The sequence below is a fragment of the Tachyglossus aculeatus genome, chromosome 22 (genome assembly GCF_015852505.1).
Source record: "Tachyglossus aculeatus isolate mTacAcu1 chromosome 22, mTacAcu1.pri, whole genome shotgun sequence".
NCBI lineage: Eukaryota > Metazoa > Chordata > Mammalia > Monotremata > Tachyglossidae > Tachyglossus > Tachyglossus aculeatus.
The window spans coordinates 59,496,081-59,522,034 of record NC_052087.1 but is presented as its reverse complement, the minus strand read 5'-3'; the positions used below and the strand labels follow the sequence as shown (position 1 = coordinate 59,522,034).

At 52.5% G+C, this 25,954-nt stretch overlaps 3 protein-coding genes across 3 annotated transcripts in view; 1 reads left to right on the top strand and 2 right to left on the bottom strand.

Annotated features, from left to right (window-relative positions):
- The window catches only part of IGHMBP2 (immunoglobulin mu DNA binding protein 2), a 32,774-nt gene extending 30,651 nt beyond the window's left edge, over positions 1–2,123 (bottom strand). Inside the window, exon 1 of the mRNA XM_038764023.1 lies at positions 2,044–2,123. Within this exon, the coding sequence (XP_038619951.1) occupies positions 2,044–2,123 (80 nt within the window). The remainder of the gene's footprint in view (positions 1–2,043) is intronic.
- Positions 2,124–2,270: 147 nt separating this feature from the next.
- MRPL21 (mitochondrial ribosomal protein L21) lies at positions 2,271–12,372 on the top strand. The gene is made up of 7 exons (XM_038765398.1): positions 2,271–2,355; positions 9,290–9,350; positions 10,545–10,630; positions 10,786–10,949; positions 11,244–11,296; positions 11,600–11,703; positions 12,225–12,372. Exons 1-7 carry the CDS (start codon positions 2,271–2,273, stop codon positions 12,287–12,289), a joined length of 618 nt encoding a protein of 205 aa, XP_038621326.1. The 3' UTR covers positions 12,290–12,372.
- Positions 12,373–21,318: 8,946 nt separating this feature from the next.
- GAL (galanin and GMAP prepropeptide) lies at positions 21,319–25,294 on the bottom strand. Its single transcript, XM_038765399.1, has 6 exons — positions 25,225–25,294; positions 24,511–24,591; positions 23,659–23,713; positions 22,721–22,807; positions 22,137–22,214; positions 21,319–21,399 (listed from the first exon to the last, which is right to left on the bottom strand). Exons 2-6 carry the CDS (start codon positions 24,589–24,591, stop codon positions 21,338–21,340), a joined length of 363 nt encoding a protein of 120 aa, XP_038621327.1. The 5' UTR covers positions 25,225–25,294; the 3' UTR covers positions 21,319–21,337.
- Positions 25,295–25,954: the final 660 nt, after the last annotated feature.

Below are 25,954 nucleotides of genomic sequence, written 5' to 3'. Positions count from 1 at the left end.
TTCCCTCATCTGGAAAATGGGGATTAAAACTGTGAGCCCCCCGTGGGACAACCTTATCACCTTGTAACCTCTCCAGTGCTTAGAACAGTGCTTTGCACAGTAAGCGCTCAATAAATACGATTGATGATGATGATGATTAGTACTAGTGCTGATTATTATTATATTATTATTATTATATTAGTAGTAGTACTAATTAGTACTAATCATTATTAGTATTAGTAGTATTAATAATGCTGGTATTTGTTAAGCACTTACTATGTGCAAAGCACTGTTCTAAGCGCTGGGGGGAACACAAAGAGATGAGGTTGTCCCATGTGGGGCTCACAGTCTTAATCCCCATTTACCAGATGAGGGAACTGAGGCCCAGAGAAGTGAAATGACTTGCCCATGGTCACACAGCAGACATGTGGGGGAGGCGGGATTCGAACCCATGACCTCTGTGCGGCTCAGTGGAAAGAACATGGGCTTTGGAGTCAGAGGTCATGGGTTCGAATCCCACCTCCCCCACACGTCTGCTGTGTGACCTTGGAAAAGTCACTTCACTTCTCTGGGCCTCAGTGACCTCATCTGTAAAATGAAGATTAAGACTGTGAGCCCCATGTGGGACAACTTGATCACCTTGTATCCTCCCAGCGCTTAGAACAGTGCTTTGCACATAGTAAGCGCTTAACAAATGTCATTATTATTATTATTAAATAGGATTGAATGAATGAATGCCAGCGTGGCTCAGTGGAAAGAGCCCGGGCTTTGGAGTCAGAGGTCATGGGTTCAAATCCCGGCTCCACCAACTGTCAGCTGGGTGACTTTGGGCAAGTCATTTCACTTCTCTGGGCCTCAGTGACCTCATCTGGTCAAACGGGGATGAAGACTGTGAGCCCCACGTGGGACAACTTGATCACCTTGTAACCCCCCCAGCGCTTAGAACAGTGCTTTGCACATAGTAAGCGCTTAACAAATGTCATTATTATTATTATTAAATAGGATTGAATGAATGAATGCCAGCGTGGCTCAGTGGAAAGAGCCCGAGCTTTGGAGTCAGAGGTCATGGGTTCAAATCCCGGCTCCACCAACTGTCAGCTGGGTGACTTTGGGCAAGTCACTTCACTTCTCTGGGCCTCAGTGACCTCATCTGTCAAACGGGGATGAAGACTGTGAGCCCCACGTGGGACACCTGATCACCTTGTAACCTCCCCAGCGCTTAGAACAGTGCTCTGCACATAGTAAGCGCTTAACAAATGACATCATTATTATTATTATTAAATAGGATTGAATGTATGAATGCCAGCGTGGCTCAGTGAAAAGAGCCCGGGCTTTGGAGTCAGAGGTCATGGGTTCAAATCACAGCGCCGCCAACTGTCAACTGTGTGACTTTGGGCAAGTCACTTCACTGGGCCTCAGTTCCCTCATCTGTCAAACGGGGATTAAGACTGTGAGCCCCACGTGGGGCACCTGATCACCTAGTAACCTCCCCAGCGCTTAGAACAGTGCTCTGCACATAGTATGCGCTTAATAAATGCCCTCATTATTATTATTATTATTGGTTCAAATCCCGGCTCCGCCAACTGTCAGCTGGGTGACTTTGGGCAAGTCACTTCACTTCTCTGGGCCTCAGTTCCCTCATCTGTCGAATGGGGATTAAGACTGTGAGCCCCCCGTGGGACAACCTGATCAATCAATCGTATTTATTGAGCGCTTACTGTGTGGAGAGCACTGGACTAGGCGCTTGGGAAGTACAAGTTGGCAACATATAGGGACAGTCCCTACATCATCATCATCAATCGTATTTATTGAGCGCTTACTGTGTGCAGAGCACTGGACTAAGCGTTTGGGAAGTCCAAGTTGGCAACATCTAGGGACAGTCCCTACCCAGCAGTGGGCTCACAGTCTAAAAGGGGGAGCCACACCTGATCACCTTGTAATCTCCCCAGCGCTTAGAACAGTGCTTTGCACATAGTAAGCGCTTAACAAATGTCATTATCATTATTATTATTATTATTATTATTATTAATAAATAGGATTGAATGAATGAATGCCGAGCGGCACCTGCTCTCGTCGATCTCGGCCTCCCGCTCGTCCTCCAGCAGGCCCAGCTGCCGGGCAACGAAGGCCGCGGCGGTCGCCATGGCGGCCCACCCGCCGCTCCTGCTCCCCGCCTCCGCCACTTCCGCCCTTCCCATGCCCACTTCCGCCCTTCCCTTGCCCACTTCCGCCCTTCCCCTTGTCCACTTCCGCCCTTCCCTTACCCACTTCCGCCCTGAGCCGGGAACAAGATGGCGGCGGCGGCGGTGGGGGCAGGGACGGGGGCCTTGCTGAGGCACGGGGCCAAGGGCGGCCTCTGGTCGAGGCCCTCAGCGGGTGAGTGACCGGGGGTTGGGGGGGAAATCAATCAATCAATCAATCATATTTATTGAGCGCTTACTGTGTGCAGAGCACTGGACTAAGCGCTTGGGAAGTCCAAGTTGGCAACATCTATCAATCAATCAATCGTATTTATTGAGCGCTTACTGTGTGCAGAACACTGGACTAAGCGCTTGGGAAGTCCAAGTTGGCAACATCTATCAATTAATCAATCGTATTTATTGAGCGCTTACTCAGTGCAGTGCACTGGACTAAGCGCTTGGGAAGTCCAAGTTAGCAACATCTGTCAATCAATCAATCGTATTTATTGAGCACTTACTGTGTGCAGAACACTGGACTAAGCGCTTGGGAAGTACAAGTTGGCAACATCTATCAATCAATCGTATTTATTGAGCGCTTACTCAGTGCAGTGCACTGGACTAAGCGCTTGGGAAGTCCAAGTTGGCAACATCTATCAATCAATCAATCGTATTTATTGAGCGCTTACTGTGTGCAGAGCACTGGACTAAGCGCTTGGGAAGTCCAAGTTGGCAACATCTATCAATCAATCAATCGTATTTATTGAGCGCTTACTGTGTGCAGAGCACTGGACTAAGCGCTTGGGAAGTCCAAGTTGGCAACATCTATCAATCAATCAATCGTATTTATTGAGCGCTTACTCAGTGCAGAGCACTGGACTAAGCGCTTGGGAAGTCCAAGTTGGCAACATCTATCAATCAATCAATCGTATTTATTGAGCGCTTACTCAGTGCAGAGCACTGGACTAAGTGCTTGGGAAATACAAGTTGGCAACATCTATCAATCAATCAATCGTATTTATTGAGCACTTACTGTGTGCAGAACACTGGACTAAGCGCTTGAGAAGTACAAGTTGGCAACATCTATCAATCAATCAATCGTATTTATTGAGCGCTTACTGTGTGCAGAGCACTGGACTAAGCGCTTGGGAAGTACAAGTTGGCACCATATAGAGACAGTCCCTACCCAACAGCGGGCTCACAGTCTAGAAGGGGGAGACAGAGAACCAAACCAAACATACTAATAAAATAAATAGAATAGATATGTACAAGATGAATAAATAGAGTAGTAAATATGTACAAACATATATACAGGTGCTGTGGGGAAGGGAAGGAGGTAAGATGGGGGGGATGGAGAGGGGGGCGAGGGGGAGAGGAAGGAAGGGGCTGAGTGTGGGAAGGCCTCCTGGAGGAGGTGAGCTCTCAGTAGGGCCTTGAAGGGAGGAAGAGAGCTAGCTTGGCGGATGGGCAGAGGGAGGGCATTCCGGGCCAGCAGGAGGACGTGGGCCGGGGGTCGATGGCGGGACGGGCAAGCGCTTAGTACAGTGCTCTGCACATAGTAAGCGCTCAATAAATACGATTGGTGATGATGATGACGGGCGAGAACGAGGCCTAACGGTGAGGAGATTAGCGGTGGCAGAGGAGCGGAGGGTGCGGGCTGGGCTGGAGAAGGAGAGGAGGGAGCTAAAGTAGGAGGGGGTGAGGTGATGGAGACCTTTGAAGCCGAGAGTGAGGAGTTTTTGCTTGACGTGCAGGTTGACAGGTAGCCACTGGAGATTTCTGAGGAGGCGAGTAACATGCCCAGAGCGTTTCTGGACAAAGATAATCCGGGCAGCGGCGTGAAGTATGGATTGAATTGGGGAGAGACACGAGGATGGGAGATCAGAGAGAAGGCTGATGCAGTAGTCCAGACGGGGTAGGATGAGAGCTAGAGACATCTAGAGACAGTCCCTCCCCAACAGTGGGCTCTAAAAGGGGAAGGGGCGGCGGGGTCGCCACCGCCTCACGGGCCCGTCCCACCCTCAGCCTGCCTCGAAGCCGGGGGCTCCTCAATAATAATAATAATGATGGCATTTGTTCATTCATTCAGTCGTATTTATTGAGCGCTTACTATGTGCAGAGCACTGGACTAATTGCTTGGGAAGTCCAAGTCGGCAACATCTAGAGACGGTCCCTACCCAACAACGGGCTCACAATCAATCAGTCGTATTTATTGAGCGCTTACTGTGTGCAGAGCACTGGACTAAGCGCTTGGGAAGTACAAGTTGGCAACATATGTCTCCCCCTTTTAGACTGTGAGCCCACTGTTGGGTAGGGGCTGTCTCTAGACGTTGCCAACTTGTACTTCCCAAGCGCTTAGTACAGTGCTTTACACACAGTAAGCGGTCAATAAATACGATTGATTGATTGATGTAGAGACAGTCCCTACCCAACAGCAGGCTCACAGTCTAGAAGGGGGAGACAGAGAACAAAACCAAACATACTAACAAAATAAAATAAATAGAATAGATAGGTACAAGTAAGATAAATAAATAGAGTAATAAACACGTACAAGCATATGTGCATATATTCAGGTGCTGTGGGGAAGGGAAGGAGGTAAGATGGGGGGATGGAGAGGGGGACGAGGGGGAGAGGAAGGAAGGGGCTCAGTCTGGGAAGGCCTCCTGGAGGCCTTACTGCGCGCCAAGCACTGCACTAAGCGCCACGTCATCGACCCCCCCCACACCCAGGCCAGGGACGAGCGAGAAGCAGCGTGGCTCAGTGGAAAGAGCCTGGGCTTTGGAGTCAGAGGTCGTGGGTTCAAATCCCGGCCCCGCCAACTGTCAGCTGGGTGACTTTGAGCAAGTCACTTCACTTCTCTGGGCCTCAGTGACCTCATCTGGAAAATGGGGGTCAATCAATCAATCAATCGTATTTATTGAGGGCTTACTGTGTGCAGAGCACTGTACTAAGCGCTTGGGAAGTACAAGTTGGCAACATATAGAGACAGTCCCTACCCAACAGTGGGCTCACAGTCTAGAACAGTAAAGACCGTAAACCCCCCGTGGGACAACCTGATCACCTTGTAACCTCCCCAGCGCTTAGAACAGTGCTTTGCACGTAGTAAGCGCTTAACAAATGCCATCATTATTATTATTATTATTAACAGGGACTGCATTAGAGAAACAGCGTGTGGCTCAGTGGAAGGAGCAGGGGCTTGGGAGCCTGAGGTCATGGGTTCTAATCCCGGCTCCGCCACTTGTCAGGTGGGTGACTTTGGGCAAGGAACTTCACTTCTCCGGGCCTCAGTTACCCCATTTATAAAATGGGGATGAAGACTGTGAGCCCCACGTGGGACAACCTCATCACCTTGTAAACCCGCACCCCCCCCCCACCCCCCACAGCACTTATTACATGTTTTGTTGTCTGTCTCCCCCTTCTAGACTGTGAGCCCGTTGTTGGGTAGGGACTGTCTCTTTATGTTGCCGACTTGTATTCCCAAGCGCGTAGTACAGTGCTCTGCACACAGTAAGCGCTCAATAAATACGATTGATTGAATGAGTGAATGAATAGAACCGTGCTTTGCACATAGTAAGTGCTTAACAAATGCCATCATTATTATTATTATGTTGCAGGTGAGGGAACTGAGGCACAGAGCCGTGAAGTGACTTGCCCAAGGTCACACAGCAGACAAGTGGAGTCAGAGGTCATGGGTTCAAATCCCGGCTCCGCCAGTTGTCAATCAATCAAGCATATTTATTGAGTGCTTACTGTGTGCAGAGCACTGTACTAAGCGCTTGGGAAGTCCAACAGAACAAAACATATTAACAAAGTAAAATAGTTAGAATCAATATGTACAAATAAAATCGAGTAATCAATACGCACAAACATATCTATCTAATATCTTTTAGACTGTGAGCCCACTGTTGGGTAGGGACTGTCTCTATATGTTGCCATTTTGTACTTCCCAAGCGCTTAGTACAGTGCTCTGCACATAGTAAGCGCTCAATAAATACGATTGATGATGATGATATCTACAGACATACGGCAGGCAAGCGGCGGACCTGGGAATAGAATCAATCAATCAATCGTATTTATTGAGCGCTTACTGTGTGCAGGGCACTGTACTAAGAGCTTGGGAAGTCCAACAAAACAAAACATATTAACAAAATGAAATAATTAGAATCAATATGTACAAATAAAATCGAGTAATCACTACGTACAAACATATCTACAGACATACGGCGGGCAAGCGGCGGACCTGGGAATAGAAGCCAGGCGTCCTGACGCCCGAGCCGCTTCTCCCGCGGATACCTGTGCTCTTTGGAGACGGTCACGGAGAACCCGTGCGCCACTTGTCAGCTGTATGACTTTGAACAAGTCACTTCACTTCTCCGGGCCTCAGTTCCCTCATCGGTAAAATGGGGATGAACCCTGTGAACACCCCCCGTGGGGCAACCTGATTACCTTGTATCCCCCCCAACGCTTAGAACAGTGCTTCGCACATAGTAAGTGCTTAATAAATGCCACCATTATTATTGGAACCTAGATCTCCCAACCGCCGGGCCCAGGCTCTTTTCTTTAAGACACGCTGCTTCACCACGAAAGACTCTGTGACCTTAGGTGGGTGTTGGTGTCCTCCCTGCACGTAGGTGATCAGACTGCTATCGTCGGCCCCGGCTACGCTCTTCCACACTCGCAACTAATAATAAGAAGAGCAGTAGTGGTATTATTCCAACACTGTTATCCCACTCCCCCCTGCGTTGCCCTTGTACCTGGATTTGCACCCTTTATTCACCCCTCTAGTCCCACAGCACTTATGCCCCCATCTCTAATTTACTTAGTGATAGTATTGGTAGTTGTTAAGCGCTTACTGTAGGCCAGGTGCTGTACTGAGCGCTGGGATGGATACAAGCAAATGGATTTGGACACAGTCCCTGTCCCACATGGGGCTCACAGTCTCAATCCCCATTCGTTCATTCATTCAATCGTATTTATTGAGCGCTTACTGGGTGCCGAGGACTGTACTAAGCGCTTGGGAAGTACAAGTCGGCAACATATAGAGACGGTCCCTACCCAGCAACGGGCTCACAGTCTAGAAGGGGGAGACAGACAACAAAACAAAACATGTAGACAGGTGTCAAAATCGTCAGAACAAATAGAATTAAAGAGCCTGGGCTTTGGAGTCAGGGGTCATGGGTTCGAATCCTGGCTCCGCTAAATAATAATAATAATAATGATGGCATTTGTTAAGCACTTACTATGTGCAAAGCACTGTTCTAAGCGCTGGGGGATGTAGCGTGATCAGGTTGTCCCATGTGGGGCTCACAGTCAATCCCCATTTTACAGAAGAGGTAACTGAGGCTCAGAGAAGTTAAGTGACTTGCCCAAGGTCACACAGCAGACACGTGGCGGAGCCGGAATTCAAACCCATGACCTCCGACTCCAAAGCCCGGGCTCTTTCCACTGAGCCATGCTGCTTCTCCAGTGTCTGCTGTGTGACCTTGGGCAAGTCACTTAACTTCTCGGAGCCTCAGTTACCTCATCTGTAAAATGGGGATGAAGACTGTGAGCCCCACGTGAGACAACCTGATTACCTTGTATCCCCCCCAGCACTTAGAACAGTGCTTTGCACATAGTAAGCACCTAACAAATGCCATCGTTATTATTATTAAAGCTATGTGCACATCATTAACGAAACAAATAGAATAGTAAATATGTACAAGTAAAATAAATAGAGTGATAAATCTGTACAAATATATATACAGGTGCTGTGGGGAGGGGAAGGAGGTATGGGGGGGAGATGGGGTATCTGAGTCACAAAGAAGTGTAGTGACTTGCCCAAGGTTACATAGCAGACAAGTAGCAAAACTGGGATTGATGATGATGATGATGATCTGGATGTCTGCCCTCCACCTAAAACTCAACATGTCCAAGACTGAATTCCTTGTCTTCCCTCCCAAACCCTGCCCTCTCCCTGACTTTCCCATCACTGTTGACGGCACTACCATCCTTCCCGTCTCACAGGCCCGCAACCTTGGTGTCATCCTCGACTCCGCTCTCTCGTTCACCCCTCACATCCAAGCCGTCACCAAAACCTGCCGGTCTCAGCTCCGCAACATTGCCAAGATCCGCCCTTTCCTCTCCATCCAAACCGCTACCCTGCTCATTCAAGCTCTCATCCTACCCCGTCTGGACTACTGTATCAGCCTCCTCTCCGATCTCCCATCCTCGTGTCTCTCCCCACTTCAATCCATACTTCACGCCGCTGCCCGGGTTATGTTTGTCCAGAAACGCTCTGGGCATGTTACTCCCCTCCTCAAAAAGCTCCAGTGGCTACCAATCAATCTGCGCATCAGGCAGAAACTCCTCACGCTGGGCTTCCAAGCTGTCCATCCCCTGGCCCCCTCCTCCCTCACCTCCCTTCTGTCCTTCTCCAGCCCAGCCCGCACCCTCCGCTCCTCTGCCACTGCTAATCTCCTCACCGTTAGGCCTCGTTCTCGCCTGTCCCGCCGTCGACCACCGGCCCACGTCCTCCCCCGGGCCTGGAATGCCCTCCCTCTGCACATCCGCCAAACTAGCTCTCTTCCTCCCTTCAAGGCCCTACTGAGAGCTCACCTCCTCCAGGAGGCCTTCCCAGACTGAGCCCCGTCCTTCCTCTCCCCCTCGTCCCAATCCCCCCATTTTACCTCCTTCCCTTCCCCACAGCACCTGTATATATGTATATATGTTTGTACATATTTATTACTCTGTTTATTTAATTTACTTGTACATATCTATTCTATTTATTTTATTTTGTTAATATGTTTGGTTTTGTTCTCTGTCTCCCCCTTCTAGGCTGTGAGCCCACTGTTGGGTAGGGACTGTCTATGTTGCCAACTTGTACTTCCCAAGCGCTTAGTACAGTGCTCTGCACACAGCGCTCAATAAATACGATTGATTGATTGATTAGCTTCTCTGTGTCTCAGTTACCTAATCTGTAAAATGGGGATTGAGCCTATGAGCCCCACATGGGACAACCTGATCACCTTATATCTACCTCAGAGCTTAGAACAGTGCTTGGCACATAGTAAGTGCTTAGCAAATACCATCATAATAATAATTATTATTATTGTTAACTCTGGCCCGTTTTGGTTTTCTGTTTCCACCTTCAGCCTCTGTCCTGTGGGCAGCCGTCCGGAGTCAGAGTTCTCACAGCCACCCTGCTCATCTCCGGTAATGTACCAGCCTGTGACCGGCCATTTGATCTGAGGAGAACCTGGGGTATCATCATCATCATCATCAATCGTATTTATTGAGTGCTTACGGTGCGCAGAGCACTGTACTAAGTGCTTGGGAAGTACAAATTATTTCACCAGGCCTTAGGAAACTCCATCATGACGAGGTTGAAACCCAAATTGCACATCAAGGGATCGAGGAGAGCGAGAGAACATTTGCAAAGTTCAGGCAGTAATGGAAAATACCCAGAAGCTTGAGAGGAGGCCAATGATTAAAGGGTGGGGTGGGCAAGGAGAAGCAACGTGGCTCAGTGGAAAGAGCCCGGGCTTGGGAGTCAGAGGTCATGGGTTCTAGTCCCGGCTCCGCCACTTGTCAGCTGTGTGACTTTGGGCAAGTCACTTCACTTCTCTGTGCCTCAGTTACCTCCTCTGTAAAATGGGGATTAAGACTGTGAGCCCCACGTGGGACAACCTCACCACCTTGTAAACCCCCCAGTGCTTAGAACAGTGCTTTGCACATAGTAAGCACTTAATAAATACCATCATTATTATTATTATTATTATTATTATCATCATCATCATCATCATCATGGAGAGGGCCCCAGGGTGGGAGGGCCAGACTATAGGGCTTAGCACACAGGGGGCACTTCATAAATACCATAACCAGAGCCATAATCAATCAGGTAGAGAAAGGGGAGTGGGGAAAGTTTGGGCTGTTAGGTGGTTCCAGCCAGGTTACTGGAGGAGAGCCGGGGCCATGGTACGGTTGGTGCTGGGTCACTGGGGGAGGAGTCAGCAGGGTTAGATGGTCCACATTTGTTTCCTGCGGTAGAGTTGTGTGGGGGATGGTCTGTCCTGAGTCACTGAGGAGAGCCAGGGGTATGGGGTGGTCCACGCTGGGTCACTGGGGAGAGTCAGGGATGGAGAAGGGAAAGTTGGGGGTGTTTGAAGCTGGCCTGTGCTAGAGGAAGAGCCATCATGTTTGTGTGATCATTAGACAGAGAATGAGGCCTGCCCTGCCGCCTTTTCTTTAGGCCTCACAGAAGTGTGAGCTTGGGCTGGGAGACCCGGGTGGACGGTTGGCTCTCGATGGCTCCACGCCCACCGGCGCTGGCCTGAGCCTGTCCTGGCACTGGGCCCTTGTGGCCCTGAGCCTGGGCCTTTTTAACATGCCGCTACTCCTTCCCCCCAGCCTCAACCCGAAAACGTCACTGACCTCACCACCGTGGCCGAAAATCCAGCTTCCAGACCCAGCCCAAGAGGCCGGCATCCACGCAGGTAGTCATCTCCCGGGGCCCAGCCGGGGGCAGGGCAGGGGTGGGGCATGTCAACCGAGTCAGCCGGATGGGTCGTGGTGAGGTGCATCTGGGCCAGAGGGGAGAGGGGTGGGGGACGGCCAGCAGCGTGGGCGTGACCAGGCCCATGTCCACCAGCGCTGGTGCAGAAGGTGAACAAGCAGATCGCGGCCGGCCAGTATGGCCGTCTCTTTGCTGTCGTGCACTTTGCCAGCCGGCAGTGGAAGGTCACCAACGAGGATCTGATTTTAATCGGGAACTCGCTGGATATTGAATGCGGAGAGAGAATTCGTTTGGAAAAGGTAAGGAAGTCGGAGCCTGGCAATTGGGTGACCCCGGGGCATTGTTGGGCCCCAGGGGGCCATCATTTGAGGACCGTCTTAGAGAGAGGGAGGGTCTGGGGACCACAGCCAGGGAGGGAGGGAGGCGGAGGGGAGAGGGCCCGGTGTGGGGGCTGGGGACCGGGGCCAGGGTGGGGTCTGACTGGGGTCAGAAGAGTAGCGGGACCTGGTTTCTTGAGGGATGATTTTTACTCTCGCGAGAGAGCCTGTTTCTCCCCAACAGCAGTGATTGAATGTCTCCCTGAACCTTTGCAGGTATTGCTGGTGGGAGCCGATGACTTCACCCTTATCGGGAAACCTCTGCTGGGGTAATGCACATACTGTCATTAGCATTATGGGCAGCTGCCCCTCCTCCCCCATGGTGTCAGCTGAACCCGTCCTGGGGTGGGGGCCCCAGCCGGTGCCCAGCTTGGCTGCCGCTGTGTCTAGACTGGCCAGAATGGCCAGCCATCCTGGCCCTCCTGCCCCCTGGATGTCCTCTCTCCCAGCCCCGTCTGTTTTCTCCACCACTGACGTCCTTCAGCCTCTCCTTTCTCCTCAGCATCCCTTCCCGTTGTCCTCCTTGGCCCTCCTCCGTCCTCCCTCCAAGACCCCGCCGTCTTCTGTTCTAGCCTGGACCTCGTCCGCGTAGAAGCCACCGTCGTCGAGAAGACGGAGTCGTGGCCGAGAGTCTATATGAAATTTAAGAAAAGGAAGAACTTCAGGAAAAGGAAAAGTACGTTGGAAAAAGCCCAGCCCCAGGACACTGTGCTGGACTTCTCTCCCTTTCGGGTCTGAGCCAGTGGTGGAGCTTGGTGCGTCCGAGCCCCAAACCATCTGAGCAGTCCTGTGTGGGCCTTTGAGAGTGACGGGCAGTCGGCAGTGGGGCTTAGAGAAAGACAGAGAGGGGCAGTTGTGCCTGGGGCTTGGAGACAGACCAGAGGGGCTGTCTACATTGTAGGGCTGGCGTCACTCCGGGATTGCTCTGGAGTGACTAGGCGCAGCGTAGCCTGGGTTGGCGGGTCATGGTGACAGGGGCTGGGGACTGTGGGCTGATGGGGCATTGCTACCGCTCCCATAAGGAGCTTTCAGTCCTATGGGGGAGGCTGAGCTGATACAAACGTAAAAGGAGTTCCCTGGCCTGGGTCTGGGCGGGCCAGGGGCTGGCCCCTGGAGGGCTGGCTAGACTGGCTCTTCCCCGGCATCCAGATGGTGAGTGCTGGAAGACCTGATCACGCGCTCCCTCATCTCTTCCAGCCATCGTGACCCAGCAGACACTGCTACGCATCAACACCATCGAAATTGCTCCGCGTTTGTCGTGACCCCGGGCTGAGCCTCAGAGGAAGCGCTGGGCTCTGAGCCTGCTCGAACCAAAAATCCAATTGCCTTTTTATAATAAAATTCTGGACTTAAGAAGAATTTTGCAGTTTTCTTTCAGTTAACACCTAATAGACTTTCAAATGCCTGGATGACATCATGCATACTAGCAGATGGATGGACAGATGGGGACACGAGCAAAGGCCATCCCCTCAATAGTCCTCCCCCACCCCTGCTAATTTCCACTCTGGTGACCCAGCAAGGACCCTCGTCCGTGATGGAAGTTACTCATCCCCACCTACGCTGGGATCTGGTAACAGCTTCCTGTGGAAATGGATCCCACCTTCCCTTCAGTCTGGGTGGTGGGGGCCTGGCCCTGAGCGGGGAGTGAAGTGGAACTGCCCTCCCCAGCCCCCCGTCCCCCTGGCTCTGCCCATTCCGATCTTGCATGGGCCTAGACTGCGGAGTCCTGGGCCTTACAGCTGTCCCTGTGCAGAGGCGGCTCCACCCCCGGCTGTGCTACCCCGCTCCGCTCCCTGCTTGGGCTCCGTCCTGTCTGTCCTCGGGTGCGGTCACCGGACCTGCCCTTGGGGTGCCGGCTTTGGTCAGGGTGCACAGAATTGACTCTTTGGTTCTGTATTCTACCCCTTTAGTTGAAGGGCCCTCCTCCTCGCCCCCCGCACCTCTGCTGGCCAACGGTCACCCTGACCGACAGAGTGACTCCAACACGGCCTCTCCCCTGAGCTGGGACTGATCCAACCTCTAGCCCTGACTAGTCAAAGGCTCTGACCCCACCCCACCCCCTGCCCCCGTTCTGGAGGACTGGGGGAGCCCACCTTGCTTACCCTACCCTCAGTTTGGCAAGATTGGGAGGGGTAAGAGGAGAATACAGCAGTTAGCAAAACACTGCTCCTCAACATATTATATAATGTCTCCTTTGAAGACCAATATTTCCTCCTCCTCCTCTCCCCACATTCGCTGTGATTTAGCGAAGTAATCCTGGGGTGAACCCAGGTCTCGTGGCCTCTGCTAGACCAGCAGGAATCATCATCATCAATCGTATTTACTGAGCGCTTACTGTGTGCAGAGCACTGTACTAAGCGCTTGGGAAGTACAAGTTGGCAACACATAGAGACAGTCCCTACCCAACAGTGGGCTCACAGTCTAAAAGGGATCTTTCTGAATCAGTGCCGACCCGAGGTGGGAGGGACAGAGCCCTCCACCCAGGGGCACAAGTTCCAAACCCCAGTTGGATGAGGTGGGCTACACCTCCCCCACTGGTGTTACCGCATGTCCAGCCAGAAGGGTCTCTCCCACTGTGGCCTCTGGTCCTTCCCAGGGGCTCCCTTCAGGTAGTCCCAGTTTCCGTTCATTCATTCAATCGTATTTATTGAGCGCTTACTGTGTGCAGAGCACTGTACTAAGCGCTTGGGAAGTACAAGTTGGCAACATATAGAGACGGTCCCTACCCAACAGCGGGCTCACAGTCTAGAAGGGGGAGACAGACAACAAAACAAGACATATGAACAAAATAAAATAAATAGAATAAATATGTACAAATAAAATAAATAGAGTAATAAATGCGTACAAACATATATACAGGTGCTGTGGGGAGGGGAAGGAGGTAAGGCGGAGGGGATGGGGAGGGGATGTCTCACTTGAGGTATTCAGTCTTAATCCCCGTTTTACAAATGAGGTCACTGAAGCATAGGGAAGTGAAATGGCTTGCCCAAGATCACCTCTTCCCCTTCGAAGCCTTAATGAAGGCAAATCTCCTCCAAGAAGCCTTCCTTAAGCTCTCCTTTGCTCTTCCTCTCCCTTCAATCAATCAATCAAATGCAATTGATTGATTCTGCATTGCTCTGACTTACTCCATTCATTCCCCTTCCCAGCCCCACAGCACTTATGTACATAGCTGTAATTTATTCATATTAATGTCTGCCTCCTTCTCTAGCCTGAAAACTCATGGGCAGGGAATGTGTCTATTACATTGTTCTATCATACTCTCCCAAGCACTTAGTATGTTTGGTTTTGTCCTCTGTCTCCCCCTTTTAGACTGTGAGCCCACTGTTGGGTAGGGACTGTCTCTATATGTTGCCAACTTGTACTTCCCAAGCGCTTAGTACAGTGCTCTGCACACAGTAAGCACTCAATAAATACGATTGATTGATTGATAGTACAGTGCTCTGTACACAGTAAGTGCTCAATAAATATGATTGACTGACTGATCGACTTCTCTTCCAAAACTGTGGTGAGGGGCTTCACCTCCTCTCCTTATTTGTCCCCAGGACAGGCGTCAGTCCCTTCTCAGCCCAAACAAGAGGAGAGTATGCTAACTGGCTAGTCGACTGGGCAGCTGGCTGGCAGAGTTTGACGGCAGGTCAAACCTGCAATCCAGCCAATCAATCAATCAATTTCCCTCCAAGCCCTGAGTTGTATTCTGACTGAGGGCACTGATCATCATCATCATCATCAATCGTATTTATTGAGCGCTTACTATGTGCAGAGCACTGTACTAAGCGCTTGGGAAGTACAAATTGGTACACTGATAGTCTGTTCCGGGATCAAGGGTGAGAGCGACAAGAACAATGGCCAAAGAGAACCGAGGAGGGGTAGGGAGAGGGCAGCTGGAGGAGGTCTTGGCTCTCGGGTCTCCTCCTGTGCCCAGGGTGCCAACCAGAAAGCTGCCTGTGAACTAGGGAATGTTGGAATCCAAGGGCTGGGGGTGCAGGGAATGCAAAGGTGAAAGGGTGTAAAGATGCAGGAGTGAGGGATACAGGGACAAGGGGGTGCAGGATTGTGGGCTGAGGGAGTTCAGGGACATGGGGGTGAAGAATGAATTTGGGGGTGCAGTGATGTGAGGTGACAATACAGCTGAGTTGGCAGACGTATTCCCTACCCGTAATGGACAGGCTAGGCTCTGGGGGCAGATAAAAGAGAAGCAGCATGGCCTGGTGGCTAGAGTCCATGCCTGGGAGTCAGAAGGACTTGGGTTCTAGGCCTGGCTCCAGCACTCTGCTATGTGACCTTGGACAAGTCATTTAACTTCTCTGTGCCTCAGTTCCCTCATCGGTAAAGTGGGGATTAAGACTGTGAGCCCCCCCACACACCCCACCCGTGGGACAACCTGATCACCTTGTAACCTCCCCAGCACTTAAAACAGTGATTTGCACATAGTAAGTGCTTAATAAATGCCATTATTATTATTATTATGTGACTGCTGTGTGACCTTGGGCAAGTCACTTGACTTCTCTGGGCCGCAGTTCCCTCATCTATAAAACGGGGATTAAGACTGAGCCCCAGGCTGACAGGGACCGTGTCCTATGTCATCATCATCATCATCAATCGTATATATTGAGCGCTTACTATGTGCAGAGCACTGTACTAAGCGCTTGGGAAGTACAAATTGGCAACATATAGAGACAGTCCCTACCCAACAGTGGGCTCACAGTCTAAAAGGGGGAGACAGAGAACAAACCAAACATACTAACAAAATAAAATAAATAGGATAGATATGTACAAGTAAAATAAATACATAAATAAATAGAGTAATAAATATGTACAAACATATATACATATATACAGGAGCTGTGGGGAAGGGAATGAGGTAAGATGGGGGGGATGGAGAGAGGGACGAGGGGGAGAGGAAGGAAGGGGCTCAGTCTGGGAAGGCCTCCTGGAGGAGGTGAGCTCTCAGCAGGGCCTGTGATTATCTTATATCTACCCCAGGGCTTAGAACAGTGCCTGGCACCCAGTAAATGCTTAATGAATCCCCCTCCTCCCCCTCTCCATCCCCCCCCCCCGCCGCCTTACCTCCTTCCCTTCCCCACAGCCCCTGTATATATGTATATATGTTTGTACATATTTATTACTCTATTCATTTATTTTACTTGTACATATCTATTCTATTTATTTTGTTAATATGTTTGGTTTCGTTCTGTGTCTCCCCCTTCTAGACTGTGAGCCCACTGTTGGGTAGGGACCGTCTCTATATGTTGCCAACTTGTAATTCCCAAGCGCTTAGTACAGTGCTCTGCACACAGTAAGCGCTCAATAAATATGATTGATTGATTGATTGATATGGGACAGAGACTGTATCCAACCTGATTACCTTGTAACTACCCCAGCACTTAGAACAGTGCCTGCCACATAGTAAGAGCTTAATGAATACCATTTATTAAAAAGTAGCAGGGATGCGGGGGTGCAGAGATGTGGGGTGAGGGGCTCAGGGATTCTCACCTCAGCACTTTGTGCCAAGTGGCATAATGTAATGGTTAGAGCACGGGCCTGGCAGTCTGAAGGTCATGAGTTCTAATCCCAGCTCCACCACTTTGCTGGGTGGCTTTGGGCAAGTCACTTCACTTCTCTGGACCTCAGTTACCCCAACTGGAAAGTGGGGAATAAGACTGTGAGCCCCAAGTGGAACAGGAGCTGTGTCCAACCCAATTTGCTTGGATCCACCCCTGGGCTTAATACAGATAATAATAATAATAATGACATTTATTAAGCGCTTACTATGTGCAAAGCACTGTTCTAAGCGCTGGGGGGGGATACAAGGTAATCAGGTTGTCCCACGGGGGGCTCACAGTCTTAATCCCCATTTCACAGATGAGGGAACTGAGGCCCGGGGAAGTGAAGTGACTTGCCCAAAGTCACACAGCTGACAACTGGCGGAGCTGGGATATGAACCCATGACCTCTGACTCCAAAGCCTGGGCTCTTTCCACTGAGCCACGCTGCTTCTCCAAGCATCTTCTACAGATGCTTGGCATATAGTAAGCGCTTAAGAAATCCCACTCTTATTATGTCCTTGCAGCCATCTTTAGCTTATCTGCATCAGCCTCCTTTCTGACTGCCCAACTTCCTGCCTCTCCCCACATATACTAGACTGTGAGCCCACTGTTGGGTAGGGACTGTCTCTATATGTTGCCCACTTGTACTTCCCAAGCGCTTTGTACAGTGCTCTGCACACAGTAAGCACTCAATAAATACGACTGATGATTGATTGATTGATATACAATTGAATGAATGAATGAATGAATCTGTATACACCCTAGTACCTAAATACTCACTCACCTCACTCCTTCCTCCTTCTGACTGGAAAGAATTTTCATGTCCATCTTCCCTACTAGACTGTAAACTCCTCCAGGGCAGGGAAAGCCACTGGCTCCAGTCCTGCCCAAGCTGCCATCCCTCAGGCCCAGGGACTTGAGGAGGGCTTTCCACACCCCCCTTCCTTCTGCTCCCCACATCCCTGCCTCCTCTCCCACCGCCCTTCCCCGGCATGGTGCCACATCAGCCCCCTCTCATCCAACCCCTCCCCAGTCCCTGGCCCCATTCCCTGACCTGAATGCACCCTGTGCAAGTCCCGCTCCATCCTGGGCAAACTCCTCTTCATCTTCCACCTGTCCCCGCCCCACTCCCTGCCCCTTCTCCCCATCACCGAGATCTGCTCTCTCCAGACAATAGGCTCCACTGAACCTCTCTCCCAAGGGGGCCTCATATTCTCCCACTCGCCAAGAAGGAGCGTGGCGTAGCGGATAGAGCACTGGCTTGGGGGTCAGAAGGACCTGGGTTCTAATTTTGCCTCCACCACTTTCCTGCTCTGTGTGACCTTGGACAAGTCACTTCACTTTTCTGGGCCTCAGTTTCCTCACCTGTAAAATGGGGATTGTATATCTGTTCTCCTTCCTACTTAGACTGTAAGTCCCATGTGGGAGAGGGACTTGTGTCTGACCCGTTGATCTTGTATCTATCCCAGCACTAAATATAGTGCTTGGCACACAGTAAATCCTCAACAAATACTATTATTATTGTTATCATCATCATGATTACACCTACTGCCCCCACTTTCTCTCCTCCAATCATTCAATCAATGGCATTTATGGAGCACTTACAGTGTACAGAGCCCTGAACTAAGCACTTGGGAGAGCCCAATATAACAGAGTTGGTAGAAACATTCCCTGCCCACAAAGAGCTTCCAGTCTAGACTCCAGCCCGCAGTCTACTTCCCATCTTGACCCTCTATGATCCAGTTTCCTCCCCATCCCCCATTCTCTCCCCAGAGACAACTCCCTCCAAGTGCAGAGTGACCTCTCATTTAATGGGCTTTACTTCCCCCTACTTAGTCCTCCCTGATTTTTTTCCTGGAAAAAACTAACATTAGTTTTTCTGACACAGTTTTCTCCCAGTTCTCCTTTCTTCTCTGGCCACACAATATCTTTCAACAACTCCTCTCCCACCTCCCACAGAGTAACTGTGGGCTAATTAATAAATCAATCAGTGACATTTATTCAGCACTTGCTGTGTGCAGAGCACTGTAGTAAGCATCTGTACTAAGCATGTTCTAATCCCAACTCCCCCATTTGTCAGCTGTGTGGCCTCAGGCAAGTCACTTAACTTCTCTGTGCCTTGGTTACCTCATCTTCTAAAATGAGGATTAAAACTGTGAGCCCCATGTGGGACAGGGATTGGGTCCAACCTGGTTAGCTTGTAACTACCCCAGCACATACTGTAGTGCCTGGCACATAGAAAGCACTTAATATCATGAGAAATAAATGAATAAATAAAGATTCATACCCTCAAGGAATGGTCAATCATGCAGGAGAAAATTTAGCATTTTTCTCAAGGCTCGGTTACAAAGCCCCTTCTCTTCCCACTCACCCTCAAAGAGCTTATCTGCTTCCACTCCCAGCAGCTGTTAGCTCCCACATCTCCCTCCCTCCCCTAGTCCCCACCTTTCTCCTATTTTAGTAATAAAGGTATTTATTTATTAAGCACCAGCTGCCTCCAGAAAAACTTTCATTCATTCATTCATTCAATCGTATTTATTGAGCGCTTACTGTGTGCAGAGCACTGTACTAAGCGCTTGGGAAGTACAAGTTGGCAACATATAGAGACGGTCCCTACCCAACAACAGGCTCACAGTGTAGAAAAAAACGTATTTGTTAAGCACTTACTATGTGCAAAGCATTGTTCTAAGCGTTGGGGGGGATACAAGGTAATCAGGTTGTCTCACGGGGGGCTCACAGTCTTAATCCCCATTTTACAGATGAGGTAACTGAGGCTCAGAGAAGTTAAGTAACTTGCCCAAAGCTACACAGCTGACAAGCTGTCGAGCCAGGATTAGAACCCTTGACCTCTGACTCCCAAGCCCCTGCTCTTTCCACTGAGCCATGCGACTTTATGTGGTCACCACAAACTTCATACATCCAGTTCTGAGCTCCTCCTCATCTTTCCTCCCAAATCCTCTCCCCGACCTCACTTCCCCATCCCAGTTGAAAACACCACCATTCTCCCCATCTCCCAAACCCACAACATAATAATAATGGTCCTTCTTAAGGCTTGCTATGTGCCAAGCACTGTTCTAAGCACTAGGGTAGATACAAGTTAATCAAGTTAGACACAATCCCTGTCCCACGTGGGACTCACACTCTTAATCCCCACTCTACAGATGAGGTAATTGAGGCCCAGAGAAGTTAGATGATTTGCCCAAGGTCACAGAGCAGATGTGCTTGGCACATAATAAGCGCATAACAAATACTATCATTATTATGCGGCAGAGCCAGAATTAGAACCCAGGCCCATGCTCTATCCACTAAGCCATGCTGCTGCTCTTGGCATTATCCCCACCTATCCTCAAGCGCTTAGTACAGCGCTCTTCATGCAGTAAGCCCTCACTAGATACTATTGATTGATTGTTCGATTGACCCCTCCCTCTCTTTCAACCTCCACATTCAGTCTGTTGCTAAATCTCTCTCTCTTTATCCCCCACAACATTTTCAGGGCCCACTGCCTTCTCTCCATCCAAACAGCCACCTGCACTTAGTACAGTGCTTGGCACATAGTAAGTGCTTGTCGAAGTACAAAATTGTTATCGCTCACACCCTCCCTCCTGCCTGGAACTCCCTCCTCCTTGACATGAGAAGCAGCGTGGCTCAGTGGAAAGAGCACGGACTTTGGAGTCAGAGGTCATGGGTTCAAATCCCGGCTCCACCAATTGTCAGCTGTGTGACTTTGAGCAAGTCACTTAACTTCTCTGGGCCTCAGTTACCTCATCTGTAAAATGGGGATTAAGACTGTGAGCCCCCTGTGAGACAACCTGATCACCTTGCAACCTCCCCAGTGCTTAGAACAGTACTTGGCACATAGTAAGTGCTTAATAAATGCCATTATTACTATTATTATTATCTGACAGACCACCCCTCTCCCCATCTTCAAAGCTCTTCTAAAATCAGATCTCCTCCAAGAAGCCTTCTTGAATTAATCTCTCACCTTCCCAAATTATAGCTCCCAGATATCTCTTCAGCCTGAGACATCTAAGTACCCCCAGGCCCCCGAACCCCTTCTTTTTATTGTATTTGTTAAAGCAATTACTTTGTGCCAGGCACTGTACTAAGTGCTAGGATAGATACAAGATAATCAGGTTGGGCACTGTCCCTGTCCCACATGGGGCTCACAGTCTTAATGTCCATTTTACAGAGGAGGTAACTGAGGCACAGAGAAATCAAGTGACTTGCCCAAGTCACGCAGCAGACAAGTGGCAGCGCTGGGATTAGAATCCAGGTCCTTCTGGCTCCCAGGCCCAAGCTGTAGCCAGCAAGCTGTGCTGTTTCTCCACATACACTCCCTCCGGTCTGCAGGAGACTTCTATGTCTCCACCTGCCCCGTTATGTTAGTGTTCTGCAAATAGTAGTAGGTGCTCAGGAAATACTCTTGATCTGATCGATAAAGGACAAGGGGACATGAGGTTGCAGCGGGGAGGGGTGGGTGGAAGCGCAAGGAGGGGGGCCCAGGGATACAAGGGGGAGAGTGCAGGGAAATGAGACGATTCTGTCAGCTGCTATTCCTTTATTTCATCACTTAGGGTCAAATCTGCATCGAAGCCAAAGATGGGCACGCCTCCCCTCCTCCCTGCTCCATACCCAGGCCGAGAGGGAGGGGGTGCCCAGGCACCGAGCACCGGCCAAGATGAGAGTGGCCCCCCTTCATCATCCCTCCCTTCCCCGTCCCCCCGGCAGGACCCCGCGGTCCCCCCCGTGCGTGCCTTCGCGCTCAGGACGGGCCCCCGGCTTCTGATGTCGACGTCGCCACGGGAAGGTCCAGGACACCAGCATCTGCAAGGGAGAGGGTGGCCATGCCGTTACCCTGCGGGGGCAGTGGGATGGACCCTGGGTTTTTCACCTCGGAGGGAGCGGCCTGCTGGGGCCCAGACTGGAAGCTCTGGGAGACGACCAACTCTACCTGATCGTCCTCTCCCAAGGGCTTAGTAAAGTGTAATGTAATAATGGCATCTGTTACGTGCTTACTATGTGCAAAGCACTGTTCTAGGCGCTGGGGGGGGATACAAGGTGATCAGGTTGTCCCACGTGGGGCTCACAGTCTTAATCCCCATTTTACAGATGAGGGAACTGAGGCCCAGAGAAGTTAAGCGACTTGCCCAAGGTCACACCGCAGACATGTGGCAGAGCCGGGATTCGAACCCGTGACCTCTGACTCCCAAGCCCGGGCTCTTTCCACTGAGCCACGCTGCTTCTCTAAGTGCTCGCCATATGGAATGCGCTCAATAAAGATGATGGATTGATGGAAAAAATCACATTGCACAGGTCACGGCTAATCCTTAGTGGGGGTGGCGGGGTGATGGGGATGGAGTGTGTGGTCTATCTGCCCCCCGTCTGCCCCCCATCCCCTGCCTTCCCCAGCGGTCTGGCCACCTCTCGAGGGCAGGTGCTGTTCCTCCTCTTCCCCTCTGGCCCCTCCGGGGCCCCAGCTCAGGACCCTTCACCCAGGACTCATAGTCTGGGCAGTGGGAAAGGATGGCAGATTTCTAGGTGTAGTTGCAGCCCCCACAAACCTTTCAGGCGCAGGAAAGTCAGAAACTCGACCACTGTGCGTACAATGTTGTCATCGGCCAGGGGTCGCCCCCAGGTTCCTGGAACACACAGGCAATCCAAGACATCCGGCCTGCACAATCCCCACATCCTCCCGGGACAGCCTGGGCGGGTGGGAGACCAGACCCGGGGCCCAGGGTAGCCTGGGAGGATGGGAGGAGACCGGACCTGGGGCTCAGGGTTGCCTAAAAGGGTCAGGGTGTGGAGTTCAGGGTGGCCTGTGAGGGTCAAGGGAGTCCGGACCCGAAGTCCAGGGTGACTTGTGAGAGTAAGGGAGACCAGACTCAAGGCCCCAGGCAGCCATGATGGTCCTAGTTAGGGAAAGGGCAAAGATGGGGAAACAGAGCTGGCGAGACAGGGAGATATTGTCATAGAACTCCACTAGCCGGTGGAGTCGGTGGGGACGGAATTCATTGTGTGTGTGTGTGTGTGTGTGTGTTGGGGAGGGGGCAACTGGGGAGGGAAGCAGTGTAGGCACACCTGCAGCAAGTCTGAAAAGCCACAGGGTGATGGAGCCATTCCCCTCTCCAGTCCCCACAGAACTTACCCAGCCTCATCTCCTCGTCCGTCTGCAGCTGCCGCTTGCCGGCCAATCCGAGCTTGTCGCTGAAGGACCTATGGCTATCGACGGCATCTGGGGGCCAGAGCAGTGGCGTGGGGCTGGGCCGGGGCTGGGCTGAGGAGCTCGGGACCAGGGGACTAGGAGGGGCCGGAGAGCGTGTTGAGGGGACCAGGGGCTGGGGGGCTCGGGAAGTAAGAGGTGGCCGGGCCAGGAGAGTTGGGAGGCTGAAGGGGGTGTCGAGGGGGGTGGTGGTTGGGGAGGGCTGTCCAAGTCCCAAGCCCTCTCCTCTCTTGAAGCCCCAAGCTAGAAACAGGTCTCCACTGGCTCCCACAGGGCGAGAGATGGGACCAGAGCATGGGAGGGTAGGGGGGACCCACTCCTCCCCCTACACCCGGACCCATTCCATCCCATCACCATTCCCTTCCCCAGGCAAGAAAGGTGTAGACGCTGTGGGTGGTGTAGACAAAGGAGGGTGATGATGATGATGGTATTTGTTAAGCACTTCCTGTGTGTCAAGTGTTGTTCTGAGCCCTGGGGTCGGGGGTTCTGGGATGATGTGGGTGGGGCTTTTTCCTTCTCTGACTGTCCCTTTCTCCATTTCTTAGCGTCCCTGTATAGCTCTGTCCAATTCCACCTTTCTGTGTCACTCGCTCTGTGCCTGCAGCGGTTATAGTAGCAGGAGCAGTAGCAGGATTGATTGAGTCCCTCTTGTTGCAGTGCAGCGCACCATATGAGACTCTTGGGAACCACAGAATAACGAAGAGTTGTATCTGGGCCCACAGGGACCACCCACCATCTCCGGGACTGCCACTCCACTACTGTCCCTCCCTTTCTATGTCTCTCTCGCCTCGTCCACCCTGAGCCCCAGGACTCAGACCCCAGGGCCTCCTCCTGGCCCGCCCGTCCCCGTGCTGGTCACTTACATGGCCCGAGCAGGTAGCCGGCGCTGTTCAAGGTCCATCCCCGCTTCTCCTTGCCCTGCCCGAGGGAGCCCCGCTCAGTGTCCAGCTCCGACAGCCCAAGCCCCCACCCCGTAGCTCCCCTTATCCCCCATTTCCACCACACACCTCTCTGTGTCCTCCATGACTCCTTTCCTCCGTGCTTCCCTATGACCCTCACATCCACATCCTTCATGACTCCCACGTGTCTTCCCAGTCTGTGTCCCGCGTGACCCCCCCAATTCCCCATGTCCTCTATGACCCTCCCATGTCTTTCATGACTCCCCATGACCCCTGCATCCTAGTCTCCCATGACTCCTCTGTGACCCTCCCATCCATGGACTACGTGATACCCCGTTACCCCACCCGCATCCCTCCGCTCCCCAACCCAACACTGAGCCCCACCTCATCGGCCACCAGCCCACGGGCCATGACCATTCCTTATGCCCACCCCCACCCCCACCCATTCCCTCCCTGCCAGGAGGCTGCATTTGAACACCAAGCTCAGCATCTGGTGTCAAAGTTCAAAAATGCACCCCCGGTAACTGCACCAACACACATGTGAGGCTGAAGGGGGAAGAGGAAAGAAAGGGATAGGGGAGAAGGTGCTGAGGGGCTCAGAGACACCACCCTCCACGTTCCCCCCAGGGACCTCCATTGGCATGGGCAAGCTCGATGTCGTTCACCGAGCACAGGTTGTCAGGCTCCGGCCTAGGTGTGCTGCCTGAGCCTGATCTCTTTGTTTGGTTGTTTGCTGGAGTCTGCACTCTGGCCTCCCGCCGGGGTGACTGGGGAAGGACACGAAGTTGCGGGGTGGGGGGCGGAAATGACACTCACGGCCTCCACCAGCCCCAGGGCCTTCGTTACCGCTAGGCAGAGGAGAAGGGACAGGAAGAGCATGCTGGTTCCTCGTGGCATCTGGAAGTCAAGAACCACCGGGACGTGACTGGCTGCTCACGAGGATCCCGTGGGTCCAGGATTGGCTATCCTGAGATTAGCCCTCCCTACATCTACCATCCCTGACTCTCCCCCAGTGACCAAGCATAAATCGCCCCTCTCCAACCCTGCCTCTGCCTCTAATGATCCAACATGGACCATCTAACTCCCTTGACTTTCCCCAGTGACGAAGCTCAGACCGCCCAACACCCCTGACTCTTCCCTCTCCATCGCTGACTCTTCCCCCGTAACCCAGCAGTGACCATCTAACACGGTTGACTCTCCCCCTCACCAACCCTGACTCTCCCCCAGTAACCCGAAAGTGATCATCCAACGACCCCCTTTCCATCCCTGACTCTCCTTCAGTGACCCAGCACGGAGCATCCACCGTCCCTGACTCTCCGCGCTCCATCCCTGACTGTCTCTCAGTGACCCGGCCGGGACCATCCAACCACCGCCCCCGCCCCAACCAGCAGATGCTCCCTTCTCCATCTCCGCCCGGGGCCGCCGGACAAGTCGGGACCGTCCCTGCCCCCCGAGGCCCCGGCCGAGGGCAGACGGGACGTCCCGCCCGGGCGGGGTCGGGGGTCGGGGGTCGGCGGGGGCGCTGGGTACCTTGGGCGGTTCCCGCTCCTCGAGCCTTGGGGTGTGAATCCGCAGCGCCGGCGGGCAGGCGGGCGGGCAGGCGGGCGGGCGAGGAGCTGTTTGCAGGCTCAGGCGAGTGTCAGGTTCACAGCATGGTGCGGGGGGCGGGATGCGGGGCTGGGCAGGGAGGATCGGACAGGATGGGATAGGACGGGACAGGACAGGACGGGACGGGACGGGACGGGACGGGACGGGAGCGGGCGGAGCGGGGGGGAGCGGTATAGACGGGTTATAGACGGAGCGGGCGGGACGGAGCGGCTGGTGCGGCGGCTGGGGGCGGGCGGGCGGGGGGCACCAGCCGGGACCGGCGGGGCGGGGCGGGGCAAGGGGCTCCGGGGGGCTCCGGGCGGGGGGCTCCGGGGCGCTGGGAGCGGTCGGGGCGGGCGATGTTTCTGTCTTGGCTCGGCGGGTCGGCCGGTCGGTCGGTGGGCCGGTGGGTCTGCGCGGTCCCGCTGCCGGACCCTCTCTCCCTCCCGCCCCTATAAAAAGGCTCCATGGGACCGGAGCCGCCCACGTCACGGGCCCTAATTTCCCTGAGCACCGCCTCCCCCTCTTCCCCCCGTCCATCCCCCTCCATCCTCCTCCTCCCCCTCCATCCTCTTCCCCATGTCCAGCCCCCTCCATCCCCCTCCATCCCTCTCCCGCTCCATCCTCCATCCCCCTTCATCCTTCTCCCCCTTCACCCTCCTCCTCCCCCTCC